This window comes from Lonchura striata, chromosome 4A (genome assembly GCF_050655825.1).
Source record: "Lonchura striata isolate lonStrDom1 chromosome 4A, ASM5065582v1, whole genome shotgun sequence".
In the NCBI taxonomy this organism is placed as follows: domain Eukaryota; kingdom Metazoa; phylum Chordata; class Aves; order Passeriformes; family Estrildidae; genus Lonchura; species Lonchura striata.
In genome coordinates, this window is record NC_140742.1 from 13,060,109 (window position 1) to 13,087,298 (window position 27,190).

Here is a 27,190-nt window from a genome sequence, read left to right on the forward strand (position 1 = left end):
GGGAAAAAAATAAGAGGAAAGAGCAAATGTGAAATGGTGCAGTTTATTCACAATTGCTTTGAAATTCTATCTGAATTGTCTCATTATTATTCACGCATTAGAGGAATGGTCCAAAACATGACAGCATGGGTAAAGAGATGCAGAGCTTGGAGAAAAGGTAATCTGACTGAAGTATTCATGGCCATTATTAAACAAATGTTATATTGCTTTTGGGTAAATCTGGTGATTTTATTTAATTTGACATTGTTTTCAAGATAGCAAGATAATACTGCTCGTTTCTAACGCTATGAAATGAACAAAACAGGTGAAAATTGATGCCACATGGAATTATAATGTTTCAACAGTAGCTGGTTAGTTAAACTTCTAGATAGTTAATGAAGAATCTGCATACACTTATTAATGGACTTTTACATACAATATCAATGCTTAGAGTGCAGCAGTCCTGTTAAAATCTGCTTTCAGTGAGTCACTATGCAAGGAGAGATTGTTCTATGAAAAAAAATCTTGGATAGGTATTTGTTTGAGACTAAACAGTAAAACAGAAAGAAAATTCACAGATCTAGTATAGGAATGGTAGATAAGACTAAGAAAGCTAATATTTTGAAACTGCCTAAAAACTGCAAGAAATTTTGCTGCCTATTGAAATTATTAAGCCAACAATAAACAGGAAGAATGGAATATCAAAACCTCATTGCATAGTGTGTCATCATTCTTTAATGAGGCATTCCTTCAACCTTTTACCTCTTAACACCTTTGGTGATCTTACATTATGTACCTGTAAGATATTCAACATTCTCTTTTAGAGATTAAACCCATAGGGAGTATGAAATCTTAGGAATGTACTGAGTCAGGTAATGATGCCAGAATTAAGCGTCGAAAAGCTTGGTTCAGGTTCAGAAGATGATTTTGAGTGAATAGCTATAACTTCTACTAATTTATTTCAGAAGGGACTTCTCATATATACCCTCAAATATTTAAGACGCTTTGTACTATTTCTCAGGAATCCATATCTTCTCAAAGTGCTTTTTTTTGTTTTCACTTGAAGGCAGCATGGACTTAAAACAACACTGCAGGGAATGTACCGTTCCATAAAGCACATAAGGATGGCAGGATCCAGGAGACACAAGGCATAGAAAATTGTCAAAGATGATTAGATGGTACAACACATACTGCTCTTGAGTCATAAGTTTCATTTATGATGACTTCTACTTCCAATAGATAGGATATTAAAAAAGGCAATAAAAATGAAGTTACATGAATAAACTTCCAAAAATGAGTGGAGTTCCACCAGTGATCGTCTCTGCGCTGGTAGAGGTAGAAGAATGGGGATGTCATGAACAGGGCAGCAGTCACTACAACAAATGAGCCTCAATGCGGAGCCAGTGGAGTCCCTGGCGAACGTAACGAACCAGATTGGTCATACTGCTGTGTTGTGTTAAGGGTCCCATCACTGAGTCCAGCTCTACAAAGAACTCTGCAATACACAAGAAACAGAAGCAATTTCTCAGGCAGTGGTACAGAAATAAGAGGTATCACCATGATTTCCCACTCAGAAGCAGCACAGTGCAATTGGTGAGTTCTAAAGACAGTTGTGCACATGAGCATATGGTGAATAAGACAGAATTTAAACGACAACAATATATTGAGACAAACCAAATTAGATTATCCATGCTGGAAGTCTACCACAGGATGGTATGAGTGGTTGCCAGTAGTCTGACTTTAACTCTGATCATCTGCGCTGTCAGTTTTTCAAGATTACATTTGCTGACTGTATGATTTAAATAGCTGGAAATGAAATCTTACATTACCTTTCCATGCTGTACTCTTTCCCAGACATGAAGGGCTAGACTGGATCTTTCCAGATTAGAAGACCTTTCTTGCTCTTTTGCCCACCCTCTCATTTCTGTTGCTGACATTGCAGCACTTTTGGCCCTCTGCTCACTCTGCTGCAGCTGCAGACCCCAGAGGATGAGTGTGGGGTGGGAGCCAGGGAGGAAGAGCAGACAGACAACACAGGAGGAAAGTAACTCCTTGGAGAACAGGAACCTCTAAGGGGGAACAATCCCAGCCCTGGGATTCCTGGTTGGGAAGGGTTAACAGGAGGTCACTAAACAGAGAGCCCCAGTTAGGAAGTGACACACCAGTTTACTTTATGTCATGTGTTAGATGCTCTCTGGGTGAAAGACTAATCCTGTTAGGGCCAACAGACCTTTCCTAATTGCTGTCAATGGAGAACTGAATTGTGTCCTGTATTCTCCCACAGTTCTTTATGCTCGCTGGGGCACAGCCATTCCCACATATACAACACTTGCACTATATTTAGGCAAGTGGGAACCCGCTCTCAGTTAAAGCCCCTCAGAGCTCAGATAACAACCAACAGTCACAGAAAGGAATGGCTGAGCCCTCACATTCTCACCCTGTCTGCAATCCAGTGCACTGAGCCAGCCAGCACTGCATTGGCTGCACTTCAAGAAAGCAGATGCTGGGTACAAAATCATTATCAGTACTTTCTTCAGCGAGTAAGTGCTGCTTTGAGGTCTTCTATCCAAGTATTGACAGCCTGACCCTGGTCAGCTTGGGAGCTACAGCAGTATCAGAGCACAAAGTGATTTGGCTGGAGGCAAGCATAATGAGAGCTCAGGGCTAGCACCAGTGCTGTTGAGATGCTGCAGCAAGCAGCTACTTTTAATCTTCCTTTCTCTGTCTTTCATTCATCTCCTCCAGTGTATAATCAATACATTTTGATGAAATAGTGCACTATCTTGCTTGAATTCTAGAGATCTCATTCTAGGCTCAAATAAAGAGTAATTGCTTTAAACACTGAGAATTCACCTTAAAGCCTAATTTTGGGTTAATATTTCTGGAAAAAGCTACAAGCACTGAAGCCACTTAAAAAATTTATGCGTGAGAGAACAGGTCTTGCTCCCTACAGAGCTGGTAGTTTTCTACTGTAGAGAAGAAGTCCTGCTTTCTTCAGAAGCATAAAAAAAAGATCCGATCTTGTGAAGTCAGCTGAGAGTTTGATGTTATAGATGGTGAACAACACCACTTTAGGTGATCCAACACAAATCATCCCATGGGCTTGGGAAATCTGCAGTTTACTTTGGCCTGCTACAGACACAGATTTATGCCAAACTACATCTATTCTCCCCATACTCTCAACTCTGTGGACCAGGGGAAATTCCACCAGAGGTACATGGCAGTATGTTCCTGCTTTCATTTTCAAACCAGATCAGCTTGGCAGGTCACAGTTCTGCTGCTCTCCCTTTTGCTATGCATTTTTATTTCAATGGCACATCTTTTGTCAGGCTGACAAAGAAAGGCTTCTGTCTGCTGCTCTGAGCCAGCTGAACACGAGTCAAGTTCAAACTGGGGGCGTGCAGGCAGACTCAGAGAAGCACAAAATCTAAGGTGCACATCTCCTACAGTGCGGAGGAAATTCCTTGTGATTGTATGGACATGACCTAAGAAACATTTATGACAGCAGTAAGACCCAGAGGTAATTGCTATTAGGTCACATCTCAGGACAGATCATCAAGGACGTATTCTTAAGCAAGACACACCCTGTGATTCAGAAGACAACAGAAACAATTAGAGCTGACCACAAAAAACCCACCAAAGTGACTGAATCTGGTCAGGTTTGGTTTTGTTCTTTTTTTTTTTTAAGGAACTAAATTATTATCTTATCATGGATTCTTTGTAGGTGTGTGGGTTTTTTGGTTTTGACATCATTCTTATTTCAATGGGAGGGGGGAAAATCTCATTTTTCATAATGAACTGACTGCCCAATCTTCTGAGAGAGAGCCCAAATGATCACCTGGAACTCACTGCAGAGTCTGGGGTTTCCACTGTCCTGTTTGCTGTCATGGGGCAGTTTTGAACCCCCAGTCCACAAGCCAGTGCAGCAGAGCTTGGGCAGTGCAGCAAAGCTGAGACAGATGGCAAAGGTGGACTGGAGAAAGTGGTGAGTCCTGTTCCAGACAACCAGATAAGGGTGCTTTGAATTATTTGAGAGGTGCAGATGACATCTAGTGAAACAATTACAGCCAGTTTTCATGAAACACTGCACCATTTCTCACGTCAAAGTGTCTTGAATACATCCTTTTTTAAAGAGAATCTCTCATGTGGTGTGATGGAGACCTGCAGAGTACTACAACAGTTCTCATATACTTTTTGCTAAACCATGAATTTTTCAAATTGCAGTTTGTGTTTAAGCATCCAACTTTAAATCAAGCACTTAATTAGAAATGAGGTATCTTTCCAGAAAATATATAAAGGCAGACATGCTACAGCATGTAGGAAACTCTGATCTCTCTCCAATGGTTTACAATACTTAAATGAAAATTGAAGTAACATGAACTTTGCATTCCCTGTAATGTGTCTGCAGGTTGTGAAACAAGATATGAAAGAACAGGTCACAACCTTAAATGCCTTGCTCATGTGAGGAACCCTTATTCATGCATCCAGTCCCAGTAAAGTCAGAGGGACTGCTCATCTGAATAAAGAGTATTCCTATATGGCTTTGCAGAATTGGGTTTATTTGATCATAAATCAAAATGAGAACAAAGAAGAGAGTAGGGAGGAAAATGCAGAAAGAGAATCAGCAGTTTTTTTCTCATCCAACTCTAGGACTGATAACAGCAGTGGCTGGGTACATTTTCTGTCTGCTGGCTGAATGCCTGAGCTATTTTGATTTAATACCAAGTAGAACATTTAACAACTCCACAACACACAGGGCTAATTACAAGATTATCACCATCTCTTCCTCCTATCAGGGCATCCTTCTGCATTCCCACTGTAACATTCTGCATTACATTTGACAGGGAATCGCTTTCACATTTTGTGAAAATGGATGCAGCTATGGAAAAAATCCAAAATGACTGTGCTGCTACTAAATTAATCAATGTGAACAAAGACAAGAAGCAGTGGGGAGGACTGGACAGAACTTCTATTATTGTTCCTCATCCAGGGATGGATCATTATGACCCACCATTCAGACATAAAACTCTATAAATCTCAAGCTCAGTTTCTCTAAATCAGTGGAAATTTGCCACTGACATTAATGGGAGTAAGATCAAACTGCATACAGCAAGCACATTTGTCAGGACAAGTCGGCCATCTGAAACCTCACTATAATTTAAGAGAATGAGCCAATTGATGATGAGACTATTTCCTAGTTAGGTTCTGTACCTCTAGTGTCAAAGGAAGCTTTCTTAGTGATTTGTGTAAGCCCAAAGCTAGAATCTGAATAATTACATTGTCATGGGGAAGTTCACAGCTGGCCAACAGCAGGCCAAATTTGTCCCTCAGTTATATCTCAGTCATTCCACTATACTTCATACAATCCAGTCACAAACTGCTTGACAAAATTCCTTTGAAATGACTATGGTAAAGACTTACATTTTGTTGTTAGGAATAAACAAACAGATCTGCAACCCAGTCATAGGAGAGTCAAGGTCATGGCTTTCAGTGGACATCTCCTAATCGGACTCCCCACATAAACATAACATCTAGTGTTTGCTTATTATCCTAGCTAGCATTTTAATCGTCTTAAACCCATTGACAGAGCAATCTGAAAATAACCTCAGTGCTCTGTGAGAGGCTGAAACTGTGAACGAATTTGCAGACTTAAAAGCTCTCATCACTTGGGGCTTGTGTTCACTAAATTATTTGCCAGCTGCTCTGATAGCCCCATGTTCAGCGTGTGTTACACATCCCCCTCTGTGCCTGACAAGAGAAGATACGCATTGGCTACAGCGACCAGCAAGCAGATTTGGTCTGTTTGCTCAAGCTGTCACAGTTGTGCTCTTAGATGCGCTGGTTCTGGGTCCAGATCCAGAGAGCACAGCGAAAGTTAAAGCTGGGGAGCCAAAGGGGACACAGAAAGCAGAGAGGGCAGTACCTTTGTTCTCCTTGGTCAGCTTGTCAGCCATGTCCCAGTGCTCGTAGCTGCGCAGGACGTTGTTGGTGATGTTGACGTGGCTGGCAGCCATGTGGTGGATGCGCTGGGGGATGGTGATGGTCCCCGCCGAGGAAGAGCCGGCGGTGCCCGAGCTGCTCCCAGCAGAGCTGACGGGGGACGGGCTCAGGGACATGGGCGAGGGGGTTTCTGTGCTCCTGAAAGAGGCAGAGAGAGAGTCAGTGCCCCTCACACCCCCCACTTCGCTGCCATCCTAAATGCACTTGAAAAGTTAACTCCGCACCCCAGTAAAGGGGGAGCGTGCACTGGTACCTCCTGACTGCATGAGAAAGGACAGCTTATAAACTGGGAATAACTGAAAATAAAAAGGGATTTAATTCACCCTTTAAATGAATCTGTTATTTAAAAAAAAAATCCATCATAAAAATAGAGCAATCTTTCAGAGAAAGAAGCATCTCATAGCTGTAATGATTTTTCTACCTACTGCCAGAAGCTGCAATGGCAGTTAGAAAACACTCAATGTACAATATTGGCTTATTATCAAAGTATTTTCTGGAAACCACAATGACAGTTTGCTCCAAAAACAGTCACCACAATAAGTAAAGAGCAAGGCTTAAAAGCACCCTGCAGAGCAGTATTAGGACCTGAGGGTACTGTAGGATTATGAATATCTCCATAGGATTCTTTAAGGCTATGGAGATTTGTTCTAATTGCCTACAGTTCATCCACGCAGTTCTGCACAGCGCAGTGTTTTAAGTTACCTACTTAGTGAGGCACTAATGTTCTAATATAGATTTTCCTTTAATTCTAACACCATCAATTAGGAATCACCTGCTGGCTGCAGGCAGTGCAGCGGTCAGCGCAGCACGCTCTTGTTTAGAGCTGTGTAGTGCTGAATGCTCACAGAACAGCTATTCTCTTTGAAAATACATAGGATCCTGGATTTGCTCAGGTTGGAAAATACCTTTAAGATCATTGAGTCAAACAGTTAATCCAAAACTATCAAGTCCACCAGTAGCCCATGTCCCCACACGCCATGTTGACATCAGGACACTTTCAAATACCTCCAGGGAAGGCAACTCAACCAAGTCCCTGGGCAGCCTATTCCAGTGTTTGATGACCCTTTTGGTGAAGAAATGATTCCTAATCTCCAATCTGAACCTCCCTTGGTACTACTTGAGGCTATTGTCTCATCAATCGTTACTTGGGAGAAATAAAAAAAGCTACCCTCCTGCCCAAGTTGGTGTCATCCACAAACTGACTGAGGGTGCCCTCAATCCCCTTCAAGACCAAGGGGGCTTCAGATCATCAATAAAGATATGAAACAGTACCAAGCCCTGGGGAACATCACTGGTGACCAGCTCCAGCTGGATGTAATTTCATTCACCCATTTGGAAGCACTTGCCTAAACAAAAGCATTCTATTTGCTGTGGAATACACTTGAGATGCAGGGCCAAGACACTCCTGGCACTCTCTGCATGAAGCAAAGAGACCAAAACTCTCCAGACAGGGATGTTGCAACCCCTCCCTGGACATGCAGCTGTAGATGCCTCATGCTGTGCAACAGCATCAAGCTCAGTCACTGAGCCTGATCCAAAGCCCAGGACAGAAGGGCTTGGCCTCTTGGCTTTAAAGGCCACTGTCAATGGCCCTGCCTGGGCACAGACCTGCTGACACCTCAAGGTGCTGCAGGACAGACTGACACGACAGCACAGCCTTGGGCTGGAAGGCATCAATGGCAACAGCTTTTGCTGCAGATTTTCCAGCAGTGCCCTGCTATTACCTGTGCTCAACAACAGGCTCCTGCAATATACTCTTTTTCCAGAGCTGGAGATCACATTGATTTGGCAGCTTGTAGCTTTTTACCCAGCTTATGGGTTAGAGTTTAAGCATGTCCTAATGCACAAATGCTTTATTTTTAAGTCTCAGAACATCCTGGTTACCTGACTTGCCACAGTGTCTTTATTGCACAGAAGAGCTGAACTGTACTAGATTAGGTCTGGGAGCAGTTAAAAATGATAAGTATCTGAGGAGACCAAAAGTATTTTGCTAGAGCCACTTACAACCAGCTGACGCACTTCTGCCAAATAAAGCACATTGTTCATTGGATTTACCCTGTTGTGCACAGCCATTATTACTGTGGTGAGTCTACTAAATCTCTGTATTTTGTGCTTTCTGTCGCTAGAGGTGGGAAACATTTCTGTAATGAAACCAGAGAAAATTTGTTTCATTGCCAGGATGGAACCTGGGCCAACTTTGTAGAGGTTCACAACCCTTTCAAACGAGTGTGATTTTTGATGGATCTGAGATCCTGACTAGACTACACTCCATGCCAATTTGTTAAAAAAATATTTAGGATTGCCCCACTGTCCCCCAATCCTGCACCAGGCTGCTGCTCCATCTCCAGTGATGCCATATGCCGGATGGTGTTCAGTCTTTTTTCTGTGGCATGTGAATTCTCTTCCCATCTGACACAGACTTGCAGGGGATTAAGAGAAAAATATAGAGCAAGTAGCCCTGGGGAAGGCAGAGCACAAGCTGCCAATGGCAGCACCAGGCCTGTGACAAACCTTGGAGGAACTAGGAGCCACCTGAGATAGACAGCAGCTCTGAGCCAGCTGGAGAGCTGTTCTCTTCTGAGACTCCACACAGAGGGGACACAATACCAGAGTATGGACTGTGGTCTCTGTGTGTTGGGACACAGGTGTCACAGTAATGCTGTTATAACATGGCCTTGTCACTCAGTTACTCTCACACGTCAAGTGCTTCCTGCTCTGAATAGAAGACAGAAATGTGCATTTTCACAGCTTTCCTTCCTTATCTCCAATGTTAGTGGGAAGATCAGCTAGGTGTTATGTTAGAAGTGATGCTGACCTGAAGGCTGGGTTTCTGCTGCCCACTTTGTGGCTAGACAAGAATTTTCTCCTCCAGTTAAAACCCACTTGTTCTCAATCCTGGACACCTAATAGCTCCTTTAAATAGAGAAGGAGATATCATCACCTGCAGAGCACACACTTCATAGGGGTCTATTATAGGACAGGAATAAAAGGATAACTTCTGCTCCATGAAATGGTTATGTACAAGCTCCTTCTTCAGGAACAAAAGAGATGTTATGCTCCAGTGGTCTACTCGATCACGAAAACTTAATGTTAACATTTATGTATTTTTATTACAATACAAGGTTTCACTGACACTTCAATGCCTGGAAAAACTGGCACATAATGAATAATTAAATTTAGTAGATGCTTTTCCAGTGTTAAAATATATTTTCAGTTTTTATTTAAAGTGATTTCTTATTTTACCACTTTAGCTTGTGTTACAATCTATACTTTAATAGCTCTATACATACATATTCAAAATAACTGAGTATTTGGGGTGTGTATCTATACTTATCTATACCCTAAAATATTTTTAAGTATTTGTGTCAATATTTCACTTAAACCAAAATGCTGGAATTTTTGGTTTTGCCCTGATTGAGTACAAAGTCTTTTTGAAAACTTCAGTTCTTGTTCTAAACTTCAACCCCTCCTTCTTTGTTTCCCTGGAGTGTCTAATAGTCATTTCTTCTTCTGAACCACCAGAAAGAGACCATTAACAATAATAATTTTCACCTAGAATTTAGCCTACTCAAATAAAGATGGATAAAAAGGTGAAGTCCTTCACCTTTGTTTTACTTCTGTCTGGATGTGTTACCAGGACAAAGAAGCAGGAGAAATGTGTGTCAGCTGGCAACAGCCATTGCAAGATAAAGGCAGGGATGCAGCAGCAATGCACCTCCACTGATCATAACTGCATTATCCTGACTTCATATCTGAGGTGAGGGTGTTTTAACGTTAATATGAAGCCACTGATAATTGGCTGACTAAGTGCCTTCACATTTTCACCACTATTATACCTTCAGTTTTATTAAACAGCACTTACCATATATCAATGAAATATTCATTGGTCTTTCATTGCTGAACGAATCATTGAAAAATCATTGCAATGAAGGTTAACTTTACTTTGGCTTCCTAAAGTGTCATGGTACTTGCCAGCTAATTAACTGATATTTTTATGGCCTTCATTTGGCTTGAGAAGTAAACTGGCAAAGAATTCAGCACATACCCACCATGTCTGGTTTTAGATTTAAGGAGGCTTTGCACACATGAAGGTGTGATTCACTCTCCCTTCCTGCCCACACTGGATGGCTCACAGGGGGATCTGACTTAGTCCAGAGGGAGCCCCTTGCCCCCACGAGCCCAAGGCAGCTCTATGATCAATTCTGTATACCAGAAGAACAGTTTCTACATGATACATGGTTGAAATATGCCTGCAGCTCCAAAAACACTGATCCCATGACCTGTCCTTTGCCTTTAGAGGCAGAAAAACACTTCCCCTCCTCTTGGAACCCCTTGTTTCCAGACAGAAGTACTCAGCAGAAAATACTCACTTTCCATTGCCGCCCCAAGGTGAGGGGGCCTGTGAGGCTTTTGAAGAGTTCTGTAAGCACAAAACAAAAATGTAAATACAGGTGATGCAAGTATATGAATACTGATGACACAAGGCTCAACATTCCCCCTTTTCATTGCAAGAGCTACAGTGCATGGAGCAGAAAAGCTCTGCACACTGGTCCCATAATTAAGTGCCTGGTGGATGATTTGGTAGGTTCCAACCAGTAGCTTGAAAATCATTTGATGAAAGAGAGAATAAATTCCAGTAAAAGTAAACGTAGGTCACAAATAAGTGGTTAAATTACCACTGAAACTTATTCTACAAAATAAGTTTTTCAGAGTGAAAATGACTGCTTATCTTTAGAGGGACCTTCAGTATTTTAATAAGAAATAAAAATAATTTGGCTTGATGCTTTAATGAAATTGATCCCTCCCAAGTTGCTTAGGGAAGGTGGCTTGGGATTCAGATAGTATTATAAATAAAAATTTTAGTAAGGATCTGCTTGAATACTTTTGTTTTTATATATTTTAGTGGCACAAATTGACTTTCCTTACCTGCTTACTCATTCTGCCTTTCACGTCTGTGTAGCACCTTGTAAAACCCTGTACAAAAAGATTGCCGAGCAACAATAAAGCCCAGGTCTTTCCAGCTGTGCTCAGACTGAGTGGTATCTTAGTTCCCATACAAAGTGGCAGTATCAGGGCTGAGGCTATCTCTGTGTGCCCTCTGAAAACAATCATTCAGCTCCCTTGCTGAGAAGTCAGCACGCACAGTGAAAATGCAATCAAGTTTTACAAAATATTACCCACATTCTTACAACGCCCATCTGGTTACTGTAATGGTTATCTTGCATGGGAGGCACAGAGGTTCAGGGGAGCACAGACAGCACCCTTGACTCTAAACCACAGCTCACAGCCCAACATTTCTGACCAAAGCAGAAAACACTGTCCAAACCACGGCACTGGCCTGGCTGGGCATTCCTGCTCAGCAGCCACTGCTCGTCACAGAGGCTGTGAGCATGACCTGGGGTGTCCACAGCACACAGCATATGGAGCACATGAGGAGAGAGGGACCTAAACTGCCCTGGAAAGTCTTCAGAAATGGAGGAGAAGCTTTTATTGTTAATTTTTCCTGCCTGAGGATTGTTCCTAACTGTACCGGGAGACAAACAATAGCTCTGTCAAGATTAAGACTAGATCTCAATTGGAAGCAGTTATTTGATAATGAAAATATTTAGCAAAAATGACTACTGACAGCATGTTTTCAAAAACATGAAAATCTTCCTCAAACTTTCAGAGGAAATACATCAGGATGCCACTTTTTCTGATCATAAAATGTTTAAATTCAATTAAAAAAAATTATCACTTTAGTGGTATTTACTCCAAGTTGCCTCTAAATTTCAAAATTGCTTTCATGATTAAATGGCTATTTTCTGTTTTGAAATGTTAAAAGTATCATTTTGAAGCTTTTAATTGGAAATTAATCAGAACCAGTTTTGTCCACAAATGGTTTCAATTTGGACAAAGTGGCATTTGTGAGGAAAAATATAAAGAACAATTTAGCTGAAAAATTCCTCCCCAGCTCTGCTGTAAACAGTGGGCTGCTTTTCACAGTTAAAATTGTGTAAAAGTTTGAATAACAACTCTATTCAGACAGTTAATCTATTTCATTTGTATTACAGATTCTTGCTAGTGAACACAGAGAGCATGGTGCAGCAATACAAAACTAACACATAGTTAATAGCTCCCATTTTTTTTCTTTTCTCCTCCTGTGCCTTTATTACAGAAAGAACCTGACCATATAATCTGTATACACTCAAACACTGCTCCTAGCAAATGAGTTACAGTGCTCATAGCACACACACTGTAACATTAACTGAAACACTTAGCTCCAACTGCATGCTCATGTCTAATATTCCTGATTTGTCTATTTTATTGTGTTTTTATTTTTTTCTCTTATTTTAATTTACATGAAAAGACATTTTCTTATGCTGGGAGTAGTAAATATGTTTTTTATCTTACCTACTTGCACACCTAGAGAAAATAAAGTGGCTTTAAAGCGAGAGATTCTCCCCTGCTCCCACCTTTTTTTTTTTTTTTTTTTTTTTTAGAAATCATTACTTTCTGCAGAAAAGTTTTATTTGTCTAATAATCCTTTTTTTAAGATACAATCTACATTCATCTGGGATAGAATCTGAAGTGGCTGGAATACATTTCATGAAAATGCTGAGGTTACAAATGTGTGTAGCTCAAATTTAATTTGTTGTACAAATCCCTGTCTGAAAACTCCATGAGCACAACAGAGGCACTCCTAATGGTACAGGAGAGCCTCCACTTAAGCACAAGATTAGGACTGAAATTACTGAAGTTGCACAGAGACACACATAGGGGACACATGGGCAGTCAGGACTATGGCTGCTGCCACGGCAGTACTGGAGTTTTACAGCAGAAGGACCATTTTATCACCATTTACATGAAAATATGAAAACTGCAGTGTTAGAGGTTTTTACTGGTTTGCAATATATCAAAGCCTTGAACAAATTCACAAAGGCTGAAAACACCAACAAAAAAAGACTGATGGGCTGACAAGCCAGCATAATTACATAATTATAGAATAATATGTAGTAATAAAGTAAAAGAATTAATGTATGCTTCAAACAGCATTAACCAGTGAAATATAAATACGAAAACCTCAGAGCTGAAGAAAGATTCTATTTCTCTCTTAATCTACGAACAGTGATGATTTGTCATTTTTACACTGGGTAAACAGCATTTGACAAGGTAAAACAAAACATTCCCAAGTCATGACCATTGGATCTCTGCTCAATTCAAGGTAAAGGCAAATCTTCAAGATGAAGTTAAGGTAATTTGAAGTTCCACAGGAATAAAAGGAGAAATCTCTGAAACTGCAATAAGCTTCAGGAAATCTCACTGAATCTAAAATCTAAACTTAACCAACTACAGCCCAAATAATTGCTTTATTATGGTTCATTGGGGGTCAGTTCATAATCACTTGCACATTGAAACCTTGAAAGAATCAGAAACTTGCATAAACATTACATGGTGTTGAGAATAATGTTATTTTTGTAAAATTACTGAGTATGGTCCTTTGAATCAAGTGACTAATCCAAAAATCCCCCAAATCACTTCTGTCCCCATTGCCTGGCAGCCATCCTGCCTGCATTTCCAGGGGAGAGGTTAAATGTGGGACTTTTAAGTCATGCAGTTATACTTTTGAGAGCTCTCAGTGCTAGTATCAATTTCATTTCATATCAATAAATTAAACAGAATAAAGATTACCTTAAAATATTCCATCAGAGATCTGGAGTACTTCATAGCATGGTCCTTCTTTAGTTTAAACATTCTCAAGTAGAGAAGTGATAAGCATCGGTAGCTGCAGTAATTAGGAAAGGATTATGTTAATTCCATTGCTTAATGAAACCTATAAACTGTAAAAAAAAAAAAAAAAAGCTGACCTATATTTTGCAGTCTCTGTTCTAAGGTTACATTTTGAAACATAAGCAAATGGAGGAAAAAAAAAAGTGGTCTAAAGCATTAAAATCCCATCTTGATAAGAGTATAAATTAGAAGAATAAATGTTTAGTCAGCTGCTGAAGAAATCCATTAGTTATCCTTTAATAGTTTAATGGAAAACAAGAATAATGATCTTCTGTAAGCTGTTTAAGTAATTCAGTACTTTCAAAGTCCTCTTTAAGATTTTAGCTGCTTCTCTCATTGTTGCAAAGGGACTTACCATAAAACTGCTAATTTCTTGTCCCCTTCTGTGGCAGAAGAGCCTGTGAAATTCTTGAGTCTCATTGCATACCTTGTCAGAAAGGTGAGAGATAAGAAATTGAGAGTTAAGATGTTTCCAAAAGTAATCAGATATTCTTCTCCAACTGCAACAGTTATTGTGTTAGAGTGTTGTGTAATGAAGAGGTCAATGTAAAATGCAACAGAAAGCATCACTTAAAATCTGGAGGCCTTAAGTAAATCACCAACCAATTTTTTTGGGCCAACAAAGTGAACTATTCTTGGGTATATTAATGATATTATATCGAGCCAGCTAGGCTGAGTCCTGCAAACATTTGGGATGAGTGTTGAACAGAAGCATAAGATCTTGGCCCTATAGGTCCTGAAGTGTAAAGTAACATATAATAAGGTTTTACATATAATACTTTGGGCTTGAATAGTATCTTCAAAATCCTTTTCATAAATATATTTTATATAGAAAATAGTTTTACATATCAGAAAGGTCATGTTCACAGCTTTTTCATTCTTGGGTTCATTAATTTATGAATCCTGTGTACTTGGTTTTCCCTCTCTATTTAATTGCTGCTGTCCAGCATTTGGATGATCAAGGATTGGGTATTCCTATTTCCTCTGTTTTTTTTTTTTCCTTTAAGTGAGCACACTCCATTCTATGCATTAGTCTCTTGAAAATCAATTCATCGCATAAAATCATTGTTCTGAGCTGTAATGCAATTTCACAGGTACTTGTGTTAGAATAAGTAATAGGGTTCAGCGTTGTGTAAGGAAGTTTTAAGGTATCCAGACAGTGTAGACGAGTTCTCATGTACGAGGAGGTAATGGAGTGCAGGCAGCTGTGCTGCTCTCCCCTGCCTTGCTCTCACCAGCCATCTCAGCCCAGCTTGCAGCTGCATCCTGTCCCACCTGCTCTTGGGTATTGTGGTTCTAGTCACACTGGATGAATGTGATCAAACACAAAGATTTATGTCTCTTTGGGATTTCAGCATTACCATTAACTTAAAACACATTTGACAGTCAGATCTCTGATAGTCCCAATCTCTTTGATGCTCCACTTGCTTTCACAAATAGGTGTCTGATGCAAATAGTCAGGGCAGACACAGCTAAATGGAAAAAGGGGGAAATTGTGCATCTGATGAAAAGTAAAAATGAGAAAAATCTCCCTCTATTTGTTATCTCACAGTAAAAAACTATGTTAATATTAACAGCTACGCTGAGAAGGTGTTGTGTGCACAGCCACATTGTTTGTACATCCAGCACCCACTGTAGCCCACAGGAATTGTGTCCTGATCCATGGAGTTTTACTGAGCAATCACCTTTTGTCCATGTGTGACCACTGACAGCAGTTAAATGGGCTCAGCAGTCTCACTGACTGCAACGAGATGCTACATGCAACAGTTGGTGAACTAAACTCTACTTTTGGTGGTAAGTGGTAGAATTAATCTCACCTGACTTAAGCTATTTATATATTGGAGATCTACTATAACATATTCTCCAGATTCTTCCACAGCCAGAAGCAGCAAGGCAGCAGGGCTGCTGGTACCCCAGGATACAGCTGTGCCCTCACCTGGCTCCCTGCAGGTCCTGCCCTTTTGTAAGCCTCTCCTGGAGCTGCCATTCTCTGATTTAACTGGTTCACATGTTATGGGTGAACAAAGCTTTTTGGTCTGTGCATTCTGAACAGACAGAATGCTGGACTGAGGAGCAATGATTTCAACTGGGTTGTGTGGTTTTCTTAAAAAACCAAAAATAAGTGCAGGCTCCTATGAAGAATTGTTCCCTTTTTTAAAGAATACTTCTTTAAATACAATTTATTCTGCCATGCAGCTGCAGTTGTGTCAGTCTGCAGGACAATTTAGGCACAGCAGAGCAGAGGCAGGTGGCTCCTTTTCTAAGTCCTTTGCTCTCCAGGGTTTAACATGGATCAAGTGTTGAGTGGACATAATTTTTTTTCTTTAGTGATTTCTTTAGATTTCCTTCTTCCCTTTATGAAGTGTAAAATGTAATTTTTTTTAAATATATTTAACAGGTATATTATTTACCTGATAGTAAGAGCTTAAGATTTGATACATTTTTTTATGCAAATACCTACTTATTCAAAATGTAAAACATGCATTATCTTGGCAGTCCCTAATAGCTAATTCGGCATGTTAAGAAAAAACACCGTTGACATATTAAAACCCAAATATTTAAGGCTTGATTTGCCTCTTTTTCTTTCACTTCTGCAAACTGCCAGTAATTACACTGACATTAACAAGGATGTTCCCAGCATACAATGGGGAAAGCAAAGGTGCACCACAGTGAAGAGGAAAAATCCTGTTGTTCTACTTACAGGTAAATTTAAACCTGCTTGATTTCACTTTGATAATTTGCTCAAGTAAAGCAAATTTAGTAACACAGGAGACTATTATTTCTGTGGACCCAACACTATGAAACAGCTATAAGGAGGCAGTAGCAGATTTTAGAATAATTCAGACATTTTATTAGTATGTAAAGACTCTCTTATCCATATTCTAGCCTATGAGTCTACAAAACTGTATTAAAATTAATTCAGCCAGTTCACATTCCTGTAACATTAAAAATATACTGTTTTCAGGACAATATATGCAGAAGCTTCCTCTCTGGCTATAATCTTTTATCCCAAGTTTCAGCTTTTCTCTTTTTTAACAGCCAAGTTATAAACCTCTAAAACCAGGGTTTGTAATAGAAATCCTGATAGACTCCCTTTAATGTTTAGAATTATAAAACTACACCTTTTAAAAGACAAGTGTCATTGCCAAACAGTGAAATTACTATACTTTACTTCCACCCACTACATTTCAATTTTAATTTTATGAATATTGCAAATTATAACACTCACATTATAACCTCTAAAGGGGATAATTTATAAAAGCAGTGTCCATCAATTATAAATTTTCCATGACATTAATAAAATGGCAAGAACTAATTATGATGACTTCTGAGATGAAGATGCCTTGGACAAATCATTAATACGTTGAAATGGTATTTTTTAAAACATAGCAGGTTCTAATTATGACTGAAATGAGATGATGAAAATGATCACAGAAAGGACATTAACCTGATGAGTTCCACAGTCTCTGAGTACATGGTGTATGGAGATTTAGCTTCTAATGGATCTCGCTCCATAGCGTTCCCGCACTCGATGAAGGAGAGGGCAGCATCAGCATAATTCACTGCTTTACCAAACTTCTCCAGCTGAAATGGGAATGACACTGTCAAGAAAATCCTTCAGCTTTGATTTCTAAGTGGGCAGATTATTCTACAAAGCAACACTAGCTTTAGGATGAAAGCAAAGCAACACCGGTAGTTAAAAATTAATTCATAAAGCAATTAAGGCAGGGACTATGTTTTTTACCAAAACTTTTCAGGGTACTATGTGGCTGAATGCTCCACAGAGGAAAGTCAGTGTATGTCCACTGACATCAGGGATTTACACAGGCAAGAAAGGGCACTAAGCATGTTCGTGCACATCCATACTGCTCCTTGACAGATGAACTACATTTGAATGTCACTATGAAAGGGTTAAGTAACAACTCCATGCCATTTGGCTGATGTCAGATTCTGTATTAACTGTTGGTCAAAAAAAAAAATCACATCATTTATATGATGAGTAAAGAGAAGGAAAAAAAAAAAGGGAGACAATATAGCACTGCTTAATATTTCATTTTACTAGGATTTTATTGCAAAAGGTTTTAGCCCTCATAATGGTTGTGATTAAACTGACTTAGACATACTGATTTCTTTTTTTATGCGTAATGAATATTATATATGACATTTTTATAGTATGCACTTTATAATAGTATTTAACATTTTCAGTTTTTGATAGCTGAATGTAAGAATTCTACTAATGTGGCATTTGATATAGGAGATCCAATATACTTTAAATAATTTAAAAATGTCTTTCTATGTCTCTTTCAAAATATTTTTGATGCATCTGCATATGTTTCCATTCACAAAACAGAAGCCTATTTTCACAACATACTAAACATAACATTTATTACTGGTCCAAGATAACAGTATACTTGTCTTTGTGGCTCCTTCTAAGCCATAACTAATTCTCTCTGCCCACCTTTAATTTCAAGTACTGCTCTAGTGCATTGATTACATACAGAGCCTTTTTATAATTGATAGGTATTAACTGAATTATCAGAAAAAAGGAAATGTTTCTGACTGCTCCCTCTCTATTCCAGTGGCTGCTTCTCAGCATATTCTTTAAATTCCTTTTTTCACTTTGAAAGAATTTCCATTCATTTTGGAAGACAAAAAGTCTTCCAAAGATGACTTTTTGTGGTATGGAAAAAAGAATCTGGCTGCAAGCAGATTTAGTTGAGACACAGAATTTGAGCCAGGAATGGGATCCGATTCTCTGAAGAAGGTGGAATTATTCCAGCTTGTCACATCTCAGACAGGCACACAGTGAGGTCTCCCAGATCTCTTCCATATGGTACAGCAAGTTGCCACTGCAGCAGCCCACCCAAATTAGCTGATCCCTTACTGCAGCCAGACAAGGAGAGGTTTCCATGGGGTTGCTCCCGTAAGACAGGAAACGTCCTGCCCTTCACCAGAAATCTATTTTCTCTACAAGCTCAGGAACACTGCTGCCACAAATCTCATTAACATTTGCTGACACATTTTGAGGTCACATGCATTATCTTTCTAGCCACTGCAACACATCTTTCAATGCTGCCTGTGCTCTGTCATGTCAGCACCAAGTAACCAGCAGCAATTGTTTCCATAGGACAAGTAACACTACGGGATTGCACACCAAATGTTTTACATGGAGATTATTTGTGTGCAGCTGCATTGGGTGGGGAAAAAAAAAAAGACTTGAGATCTAAATAGCAGAAGGAAAAAGCAGATACTTTGTTCATGGATATTTATGCCTGCCAACAAGTTGATCACAGTGGACGGCCTCACATCAGGGCACTTGGGTTGTCAGGCAGGACCTGCCTGTGGGCAGCAATGGGATGTGCTGTGCCTGCTCCTCTTAGTGCTGCTGGAGAAACACCCCTGATCCTACAGGCACAGATCGAGAAACACCCCTGATCCTGCAGGCACAGGTGGAGAAACACCCTGATCCTGCAGGCACAAGCACAGGTGGAGAAACACCCTGATCCTGCAGGCACAGGTGGAGAAACACCCCTCATCCTGCAAGCACAGGTGGAGAAACACCCTGATCCTGCAGGCACAGGTGGAGAAACACCCCTGATCCTGCAGGCACAGGTGGAGAAACACCCTGATCCTGCAGGCACAGGTAAGAGCACAGGAGAAGGGCCAACACCTCGTGAGCTCGTCCGGCTGCCGAGGGAGGGGAACTGCCGGAGCGTGCCGAGATCATCGGGAGCCTGAGCCTGTAAATATTTGCTAGCATGGAGCAGGTATCCCTGTGCCAGCAGCGTGTGTGCTTTGTTTAAAGGTCACCCAGCTGCGGGAGGTGTTGTGAGCCTGCAGACGCCAGGCTGTGGCTGGACATGCCCTGCCGAGCTGGCTGGAAGCCATCAGGCCACCTCCTGTCAGTGGCATGCAGGGAGGGGTGACTGTCACCTTGCTGACAGCCACAACAGGTGCCAAAACCCTGAACCACCCCACACAGAAAACACTTAGAAACGCTGTGCCCCAAGCCAAAAGGGAGCCTGGAGAGCTGAAGCAGACAGCTTGAAATGTCAGCTCTCCTTCAGCTCACTGACAGCAGAGGGAGAGGCTTTTTTGTTTTGTTACTTTGCTTTTTAAAAACATAGCATGTATTTGGTTGTTTTTTTTTTTCTTTTTTTCTAAGCACAAAATAAATCTCTGATGGGTAATGATAAGAATATACATGCAAAACCCCCAGAAATAATAAAGTTGAGAGGTGAACAAACACCCAGCTCTTTGAGGGGCAAAGTGGACGGTCACACTCTATTTTAGACATTTTAGTTAAATTGAATAGAGGAGTCAAGTTCCACTAAGTCTTCCTGATTAAGCCACTGTTCTGCACCCTATGTAACATACAGGAGGCAAAGTCCCTTCCTGCAAAGAAAATGTTCATTAAGGACACCTCAGAACTGGTATATCTTGTACAGAACAAACCATGGTAGAATACAATGTCAGATTATGTAGTGTTATCAATATCCAAACACTTGGCATAATTAGGCAAATCTTATTGGAATTTCATTTGGGGTAAAGCAAGCAAAAAAGCTTTCCCAGCATTGAACTACCTCACTACCAGATTTTTTGGAAATAAGTGTGTTGAGACTTTATCAGCCTAAAACCACGCCATAAAAATGAATGTAGTACATAAAAATGAATTGTTTCAGATTTTAAACAATCAGATTGGAAATATCAAACAGTTTTACCACATGATAATGGGGTGTGAGATGATTTGCCTGTCTTTCTGCTATGGAATATTTCATCACTTCTGTTTTAGGCTCAAAATGAATAGAAAACCAAATTTCAAATACACGTCAACTTTCATAAAACCATCTTACATACTTCATAAACAGCATAACTGTTGCTCCCCCTTGGAAGAAACACCACCTATTGTAAGTAGCTTTCTTTTGGGAACAAATTCTTAAAAGTTAGGAATGGCATTCAGTGTTTAACTTGTGCACAGTGTGTTTATGGAGCACAAACTGAAGCACAGTTTAGTCAGTAGCAGAGTTCCTCTTGGTTTGAGAGGCTTTAGATCTTGTGCAATAATGTTCATTTTTTAACACCGAGTTCCACAGTGGAAAGAGACAAAAAAAACCTGTGATAACCTACCAGTGCATCTGCTTTATGCTTCAGCTTCTTAGCCTCTTGCATGTAATAATCTGCATTGTGCAGCCTAGAGAGACAAAATCAATTAATTCAAGACTTTGCTTTCATATAGCTGGACAAACGTTGTTTGAAAAAATTGCTGACTGCTTTAAAGAATAATTTGACATATATGCCCACTTATCTCTTTAAATCTTAACCTGATATCAATCTGGAGCTGCTGTATGCAGAGATATGATGGGTGACCAGAATGTAAAATAAGTAGCTGTAGAAACTGGCTGCCCAAAGGACCTATTAATGTGTGCTGAACAGAGGAAAAGGAAAAATATTTTAAACTAATTAAGTATAATAAGTTTCCATTAGAGGAGCTGAAATAAAAAAAAATAAGAAGAATTACTGTGAACCAACATTCATGATCTGAAAACATTTATCAACAGAATCTTCATTAATCAGTGACAACAGTTCATTTGCCAAGATTAAAACTGTGTTTGCCTTTGTGCATCACTATCCACACAGGTGCCCAATGCCAGCACTGTAATCAAAGATATTCTCTTTCACTGGGACCTCTGCTTGCACAAAAATTCCAATCACAGAGCACAAAGTCAATAAAACTTACACATCATCAAATGTTATTTTGGGTCTTCTGGGCTCAGAATTCCCATTGGAAAGCGTTGGCATTGCAGACCAGAGGTCTGGTTCTAGATGGCTGGTGTCAAGGAGAGTGTTGGCTGTGGGTGTACTGTGAGATTCTTCCTCCTAGGAAACACAGGACTGTTATTCATAGTTCAAACAAACACCTTCCAACAATGTAAGCGCTAACATCCATCCTCCCTGCCAAAAACCCTTCCCAAAAAAACTGAAAGCCCACCTACCTTCATGCCACCTCACCAAAACACCCTTCCCTTCCTTGTAACATGAGCCTAATAGATTAATTAGGGAGTACAACTCCACTTCTGAGCTCTCAGCTGAACTCAGTAATTTACACTTTGAGGTGTAAGTTTTAGGAGGATACCATGGTGTTACTGACTAGAGACACTGGTTAAAGCAAGCGGGGGGAGATCTCATGGGCCAGGCTAGATCTAAACTCTACTTCTTCAAGGTGTATCACACTAATGTAACCTTTATTCTGTATAACTAGGAGCTAACTGTTAATGTGGCTGAAGAGTCTGCTTGGATTTCAGCAGGGAACAATTTCCTCTCTTGCTACAGAAAGAAGAATGGAAATCAGAAGTCAGTTGTGACTTTGCAATGATTAAAACCAGAAGCATAACAGAAGATTTTAAATCAGGCAATTGCAACTTGCAAACTTGGTCCCCAACCAGATATACTAAATTACAGATGAACCAATGAACTAGGGAAAGAAGTCTAACATATTTTAGGGGAAGAATATTTCTTGCATCAAGATAATAGATTAACCAAGGATAAATCTGACTTGAGATGCTGGGATGAGAGGAAGAGGCCCTGCTGTTTACACAGCACTGTTTATTTGCTGACATATGCAGTTCATTTTGGCACTGATTTCAGTTGAAGGCGTGTGTATTACTGGCGCAGCTTGAAGTGACACAATGATATCAGAAAGCAACAGGGATGAATGAATAAGGTGAAGTGATTTGTCACCTACAATTCAATGCAACTTGTGAGTTTTACTATTACAGTGCAGGGTAACAACCTCTCTCAAAGTGGTGAACTGTGAAAAATGGGGCTATGCATGCCCTTTTCTGTGGCAGAATTTTCTTCTTGTCTTTTAATTTTGATAGTGATACTAAGATACAGTTTGATAATATAAAGTAAGGATGGGTTTGAAACTCTAGAGGAAGAACTATTTTCTAAAATGGGCCAAAACTCTGGAGTTTCTCTGTTTAACCTAAAAAGAGGATGACAAACTAATGTGAAATTTTACGTGGCTTCAGGGAATTCGATATGCAGTTTGGCTCTTTTTCATGTATTTTCAGAAAAAAAAAATCTACCTGAATCTGGTGAAAAGCAAGCAACAAAGAACTGTCTGTGTGAGAACCAATGATGGGGAGATGGCCCTAACAGTGTGATATTCTGCAGGGAATAAAAACCCCTATTTGCAAATTGTATAAAAGCTTACAAATAATTAATGAAGATTAAGCATAAATAAACCTTACTGTTGTAAGCCTGAAAAAGGTTATTAACATGCTGAGTGTACTACGGACAGGAATATTTTGTTATTTTTTTTTTGTCTGTTTGGTTTAGGCCATAATATTCAGTATGACTACAGTGCTTAATTCTGGCTGAAAGTTTGGGACAGTTATTCAGGTGATATTCTGGAATTTTATTTTCAAAATGTATGTGTTTCAGCTACAGAGTTAAGGGACTAATTTCAGATAGATGATGGCTGCAGAGACTCTTCTCTGAGGCTCAAGGTCCAGGTGCTTCAGGGAATGATAGACAACACCAGGCAGGTGCCTAATGCTGACCTAAAAATGGAGCTTGCAAGAGCTGTTTATGCCTGGCTCTGCAAAGATCCACTCCTCCTGAGTGGGCCTACATAAGCATTTAGAAATTCATACTGTATGGAAAAAAAAAATCCAACAGAATAAAGCTGAACTGTTTTCATTTTATCTTGCTCACCGGCACCAACTGAGGCTGGTTACTTACACAGATTCCTTTGGGGTTAGAAGAAGATTTATTTTCATTCTTTCTGTGTTTAGAAACAGAGGAGGAAGAGCTGCTGGTCTGTGAGGGGTTTGTGACAGCGGGCTCCTGGCTGAAGGAGCTGCTGTCACTGCCGTGCCGCCGGTGCACAGGATCGTCCAGGAGCGGGGACAAGGGAGGAGGGAACAGCTTCTCTTCTCTCTTCTTTGTCACCTTCTTTACCGAGCTACTGCTGCTCCTGAGACACACACAAAAACCAGTTGCAACTCAAGAATATTGGTTAATTCTCCACAGCACAAAGCTCTACATTTTATTTACTGAGAAGCCAGCTCTGCCCTCCAATCTGTCCTGTAGTCCCGTGCCCTCCGTAGTGATGCACAAGGGGACAGCAGTGAAAACAGAGGAGCTGCCTCTGCCTTTTCAATGACTGCAGAAACCTTCTGCTTTGGAGGACAACTTGCAGTGCATTAGTACAAATTGCACCCAATTTAAATGCTAATTTGAGTCAGTCTTCATTTGAGAGGTCATAGAGGTTCTGACTCAGCAAAGTGCTGGAAAGTTTTATGCACAGGGTTAGTTCCTTTGACATCAAGTATGACTATTTATGTGTTTAACATTAAGCATCTTTTTAAGAGGTGGATTAGGGTTCACATAAGCAACCTTTGCAAAAAAAAACAAACAGCACATGGCAGCATATGAACCAAAAATAGAATTTATAACAACTACAAAAATGATAACCATAACAATAACAAGGTAATAATTATTTAGCCTCTAGAATAAAGCCAATGTTCAACACTATATTAAAATGATACATTGTAGCTGGCAAAAGCCCTTGAGCAAATATTTTTTGATGAATTGAACGTGATTCAGAAAATGAATGTGGTTTTGACATGAAAGCTCAAGTAACCTGATAATCTATTGTCTGTTTTATGTACAGAAATTGCTAGCTGGCTAGAAATGGCAGCTATAATGCACAGTAAAACCAGAAAAAAAATCAAAAAACCCCAACCTGGTAGACCTTTCTCCACTCAAATTCATCAAAAAAGAAAAAACCAAACTCAAGACTTCACTGACTATTTAACATGTTAATCTACTCATAGATTTTTATTTCAGGTACTGTCCCAGCTCAGTCAATGAAGATAACCTGAATTTTAATCTTTTATTAGACATGTAATATTGCACTACATGATCATTTACTTTTCATGATTATTGACTAAAATTTCAATAACAAATTAAGTCAACAAGAATTTATGTTTTGTTCCCACTTTCAGTCAGTGTCAGGAATTATTGATCTCCGTTGCCTCAAAATAACCTGGGAAAGAGGAGAAGGCAACCCAGGTTTCCTTACTTCTTGTTTAGGGGCTCTCTCTCATTTCAGTCTGACCTCTTCTGCAGTTTCACTGACAGTATCAGCATCTACACCTTGGTCACTGCCCTGCTTGGGACCTTTGGTAATGCAGAAATATTTTAGCCTTATCTGTGAAACCACAGAGTGAAATCAAACAAATTTCTCAAGTTTTATAGCTCCTCTACCCAAAACTACTTTAATTCAACTGAAGCAGAGTTAAAAATATCTTATTTGAAACCTTATGATATTAAAGATCTTCAGACTGAAGAAATAAAACAAGCTCAAATTCATGTTGCCTTATGGATGGATGCTGTCCTTCTTGGAAAACACATGGGTCTGAAGAAGATCAAAGGCAAACAACCATGTTGGACTACATCAGCAATTCTTGGAGGAGACTGATTTTAGGCACATGTGGTCCTGCAATACGTCCTCCAGAAAGTTCTCACTCAAAGCTCCATCTGTTCACTTTCTGACCCCCAAAGGGCATTTTGGAACTCAGACAAGTTACCATAGTTATAGCTCACAACACTCTGTGCTTTTTCCAGAGGAAGAAGCTTCCAAAGAGGGTGCGCACTGCCCTGACAAAGCAAACAGGTGTTCTTGGATTGTACAGCAGAAAAGCAGACACAGTTAACCTACAGAAGCACCCAGGAGCAGAACCCAAACCCTCTGCCTCCCGAGCACATGCTCTACACAGGGAGCCCTGAGCATGCATTCACAGGGGGAACACAGAGCAAAGTGGTTTTCTGTGCCACTGTGCACGTAGGAGTTTCATCACTATTTAAAACTTCACTATTAAAACTTCACCAGTTCAGTTCATCTTTGGGCTCAGATATAAGTTTGGGCAAACCAAGGAACAGGTGCAACTACTCAACTCTGGCACATAAATCACTCTGTGGCTTTGAAGAATTAACCACAAAACAAAAGGCTGGAGGCTATTTTTTCTACATAACTTACATTTAACTCCATCCCCCCATAAATACAGTTTTAACTGTCTGTTGGGTTTTTTTCTTTTCTTTCCCTTGCCCACTTAATTCTATAAGTTTTTGCAGGAATTAAGCTGATAATTTATTTAGCAATGTCACCTCCCTCCGATTTACACTAAAGCATTTATGCTAACAATAACCTCCATGAAATAGGTTGTTACCAGCAGTTAACCAGATTGTCACTTTGCTTTGGGCTGTTAATGGCCTAAGAAACTGGTCTTTGATTGCAGGAATCGCTAATTTTGAATGAATTTATTGCAATAATTACTGAGACTCAATGGTTTAATTTGCTGACATGATTGTTAGTTAAAATATATTTAAAATCTAGGGAGAAACACAAAGTGCTCTGAAAAACTACAAGCAGAACTGATGGCCTTGTGGCTGCAGGGTTTTAATCTTTCGTGTCTAAAACAGGCCAATTATCAAAGAAGGAGTAGGTTCCCCATCTGCTTTTTTTTTTTTTTTTTTTTCCAGCCTGATTTCTTTTAGGGCAGCAAGCAAGAAAGCAAACAGGCAACAAGAAGTTATTGCATGAAGAAGGGAAAATTTCCAGCTACTCTCATGCTTCAAGCTGCTTTTCTTTGCCCTTTTTTTTATCCACTCCTTGTGGTATGCAGTGGTATCTCTGGCCTGGTGGGACAAAGGCCCTGTCTGTACCAGGAACTTGGCTTTTCTTTGCCTCTCCTCCCCTGGCCCACAATGAAATGCTGCACATTGATGGTGTATCTCACTTTCTGCAGGGTTTACAAGGAAAGGTCACTCCCACATCAGCCTGGACCATATGGCAGCACCTGAATGGAGCTGAAGTCATTGCCATAGATGTGAAGGCTGCCTGTGCCATGAAGGAACCCCAATGAATGCTGTTGTGACTTCCCAAGGGATCAGCTCATATGTACTGCCAAGGAGAGGTGCATCTTCAACTAAAGGTCAAACAAAAGCGAACGTGAAATTTTGAAGAACAAAAATGTAGAAATGCTTGCCTCAGACCCATTTCTAGCATGCCTGCTAAATGGTGGGCATGTTTTACTGGTATGAGTCCAGTTTGACTCACAGTTTTCATCAGCAAATAATTCCCTGTGTTGCTACAAAAAGCCAAATACTGGTGAGTATTTGGTGAGTCCACTCTCTGTCTGGACTGGGTCTACCAATCAAATATTCATATATCAATGGGATTCACCAGCACATACAATTAATGTTTAAATTAAAATTTCTCTGTCAAGGAACTAAATATAAATAAATAATCCTCTGCTGCAAAGCAGGCAGCTGATCTGACAAAAATTCAGCTTCACAGACAGAAGTGCTTCAATATATTCCTATAAACACACTGAAACACCTATTCCTTCATTTGCTGTAAGTATCAGAA

General features: G+C 40.0%; 1 protein-coding gene across 9 annotated transcripts in view; it reads right to left on the reverse strand.

Annotated features, from left to right (window-relative positions):
- Positions 1-207: 207 nt before the first annotated feature.
- Positions 208-27,190, reverse strand: part of AFF2 (ALF transcription elongation factor 2) — a 350,216-nt gene continuing 323,233 nt past the window's right edge. For 6 of the 9 annotated variants that reach the window (XM_085570467.1, XM_021547866.3, XM_085570463.1 and 3 more), the window contains exons 13-22: positions 23,497-23,731; positions 21,488-21,627; positions 20,878-20,941; positions 17,198-17,334; positions 14,105-14,176; positions 13,651-13,744; positions 10,906-10,953; positions 10,350-10,399; positions 5,903-6,117; positions 698-1,474 (exon numbers count right to left, since the gene is read on the reverse strand). In XM_085570467.1, coding sequence (XP_085426593.1) covers positions 1,353-1,474; positions 5,903-6,117; positions 10,350-10,399; positions 10,906-10,953; positions 13,651-13,744; positions 14,105-14,176; positions 17,198-17,334; positions 20,878-20,941; positions 21,488-21,627; positions 23,497-23,731 — 1,177 coding nt within the window. In that variant the 3' untranslated portion in view covers positions 698-1,352. Of the gene's footprint in view, positions 1,475-5,902; positions 6,118-10,349; positions 10,400-10,905; positions 10,954-13,650; positions 13,745-14,104; positions 14,177-17,197; positions 17,335-20,877; positions 20,942-21,487; positions 21,628-23,496; positions 23,732-27,190 lie in introns of all 9 variants that reach the window. The other 3 variants (XM_085570466.1, XM_085570465.1, XM_085570462.1) reach the window with 2 other exon arrangements.